We start from the raw sequence: 3,035 nt of genomic DNA, 5'->3' as shown, positions 1-3,035 counted from the left end.
TTTTTATACAACAAACATTATTAAGAAAGAAAGAGAGTATATTTATTTAAATTTTCAACCAAGAAAAAGAAATATAAAACAATCCTCAAAAATAATACTATAACATATCTAAAATATAAATTATCCATTTTATTTCTCTATCTTTTTTCTTTCAAACATATAAAAATGAAACATTATGAGCCTTCGCTTCGAAACATTTCTTTCGAGCGGGAATCTATTACTCTCTAAAACAATTTTTTACCTCACAAAGTATAATAATAGAGTCTACATAAATCCTATCCCTATCCTACCCGAACTCTCCAGTACTTATGAAATTACATTGGATGTTGGTGTTGTTGAAATCTCAGCCTTAGGTTCACTAGAGCTAAATGAAAATGAATTTGGAGTATTTGTTGTTGAAGTAAATGAATAGCTAATCCACAAATCACAAAATGCACCAATAATATACTTGTGAATTTTTTTCTCATTAACCTCCAAATACCAAGCCAACATCTCTTCAAGAAACTCATCCCAATCTTTTATCCCTTGATTTGCTTCAACCATTTTTACCATTGATTTCTTGAAACTCCCATAAGGATCCCTCGAACTCGATAGCTTTATAACACATGACTCATTAAAAGGTAGATACTCGACCTCGTTACTACTATTATTAGTGCTCTTTGACAATGTTGATGATGACAGTACTTCAAGAATTGAACTAGTTTTTTCTCCTGCCTCGAAAAAAAATCTCCCTTTCTCTATTGTTAGGCCTTCAATCACTTTATCTACCATGTCATCATCAACATTGTTATAAAATCTTTGAGAGTTGAAAATGTTGTGATTATTTTCAACTCTAAAAGAGAGAGTTTTGGGGTTTCCACAATGTGGCAATGGACATAGCAATGGAGAAAAAGAAGTTTTTTTTTGGCTTTTGAAGAGAGAAGAGAGCTTCATTTATTTTTTAGAAAAAATAAAAAGGGGGAAGTATTGAAATTTGAATGGTGAAAAAAATAATGTGACCTTTTTCTTTTTATAAGTTGTTGGAGGTTGATGGTTGGGCTGTGAAAATTAATGTAATTTTCTTGAATTTTGTTTGGTGTGGAAAGCAATAAATGCTATGACAGTTTGTTACTTCAAATTTAAGATTTAAGGATGGGTAGTATATATATAATATGCTAAAAGTTTTACTTCTACATTTATGAAATATGTTACATTTAGATAGGACCAAAAGTAAAATTAAATTGTCAATTGACTTACAATGAACATCTTTCAAATCAAAATAAAAGTTTGAATTTTTCTTGGACTTTGTATTGCTGCTACTCAAGTTTGGAGTTATTCTCAAAGTCTGGCAAAAAATTGGACTCCAAATTAATTAAAGCCTTTCAATCTACATTGTAGTTGGGTTCTCATGGAACTGAATGCTCCAAAAATTTTATAGGGAAAAGGGTCTGATATACCCCTCAACTTTGTCATTTAGAGCTGATATGTCCTCGTTATGAAAGTGGCTCATATATACCCTTATCTTTATACAAATGGCTCACATATACCCCTACCGTTACAAAATGAGCTCACATATACCCTTCATTTAACGGGAGTGAAAAAATTAGTTTTAAATTTATATATTTAACCTTTAATTTATTAAAAATCATTTAGGGGTATATATGATCCTTCTAGCAAAGTTCAAGGTATATTTTAATCTTTTTCATACATAAATTATTTTTTGACTTCTTTGATTATCATTATTTGAGTTTCTTATTCTTATTTTATTTTCTTCTTTTATTCCTTAATGTAAGAAAAAAATTTAAAATAATTTTTTTTGGCTATATTATAATTTAAAATTATTTTTTCGGCTATATTGTAATTTAGTTTTTGTATTTGGAAATTTTTTTTGGGTCATCTATAATAAATTTTACAAGAATATTAGTGAAACATAAATAAATTTGACCATCAAAATAATAAATCTAAATTAGTCATTGAAACAAAAAAAAAAGTCAAAAAAATATATGTTTGAGTAGGATTAATAAGTATTCCCATATGGGATTATATTTTGTTTAAAAGAATTATTAAAAAATTAAACAAAAATTAATTTTTTCACTTCCGTTGGAGAAAAGGGTATATGTGAGCCATTTGTATAACAGTAAGGGTATATATGAGCCATTTTCATAATGAGGGTATATCAGCTCTAAATGACAAAATTAAGGGGTATATCAGACCCTTTTCCCAATTTTATCAATCAAAATTGAATTTCAAAATTTGAATAGTAATTTTGTGGGAGTTTGATCATAAAAATTTTAAAAATATTTGCTTTTAATTTTCTAAGTTGGAGTTGGAGTTTTGTTTGACCATATTTTCTGCAATGAATATTTAAATTTTTTTTAAAAAATAAATAAATATGGTTTATACTTTATACCTCGCAAGTTCTAAAAACTAGCAAAATCATCCAACTCAACTTATTTACCTCAAACATATAATCAAATTTTCTCTAAAAGAATAATATCTCATAATAAAGAGTCACATAAAGTCATAAACTGAGAGCCCGTTTGGCTTAACTTAAAAAAAATAATTTTTAAAAAGTCAAACTTAAGTAATTTTTAAGTTAAAAAATAAAAAGAAGAGGAATACCGACTTTTGATTTATAACTTTTTTTGGTCAAACTTACTTTTAAGTTGTTTTTAACTTTTGGAAGTATTTGACAAAGGTAAAATAACTTAAAATAAGTTTTAAATGACTTCAAAAAAGTTAAATATCAAAAGTCGGTACTCCCCTATTTTTTATTTTTTGACTTAATAACCATTTAAGTTTAACTTTTTATTTTTTGATTTAAAAGCTATTTTTTGTAAAGTCAATCTAAACAGGCTCTAAATCTCATATACAAGTTACTACATATTATTACAAATATTTTTTCAATAAATGTAAAAAATTTGGCACTAATTCTGACTGAGTAATTTCTCCACCTAAGCTTACCAACTGGGATACGCGCTCATTAATTTTGACTCAATTAATAACTCAAATCCTGACCCATTAATCTTGCTAGTTTCAACCCCACTAAAATTAAA

The 3,035-nt window shown here is 27.1% G+C and overlaps 1 protein-coding gene across 1 annotated transcript; it reads right to left on the bottom strand.

The window, feature by feature from the left end:
• Nucleotides 1–306: 306 nt before the first annotated feature.
• Nucleotides 307–771, bottom strand: LOC107061367 (transcription repressor OFP13-like). The gene has a single exon (XM_015310531.1). The coding sequence runs from the start codon at nucleotides 769–771 to the stop codon at nucleotides 307–309; it is 465 nt and encodes a 154-aa protein (XP_015166017.1).
• Nucleotides 772–3,035: the final 2,264 nt, after the last annotated feature.

Source organism: Solanum tuberosum, unplaced genomic scaffold, assembly GCF_000226075.1.
Source record: "Solanum tuberosum cultivar DM 1-3 516 R44 unplaced genomic scaffold, SolTub_3.0 scf00008, whole genome shotgun sequence".
In the NCBI taxonomy this organism is placed as follows: domain Eukaryota; kingdom Viridiplantae; phylum Streptophyta; class Magnoliopsida; order Solanales; family Solanaceae; genus Solanum; species Solanum tuberosum.
This window is presented reverse-complemented; position numbering and strand designations above follow the sequence as displayed.

Excerpts from the sequence above, each read along its gene's own strand:
- LOC107061367 (XM_015310531.1), bottom strand. The coding sequence starts at position 771 with ATGGTAGATAAAGTGATTGAAGGCCTAACAATAGAGAAAGGGAGATTT.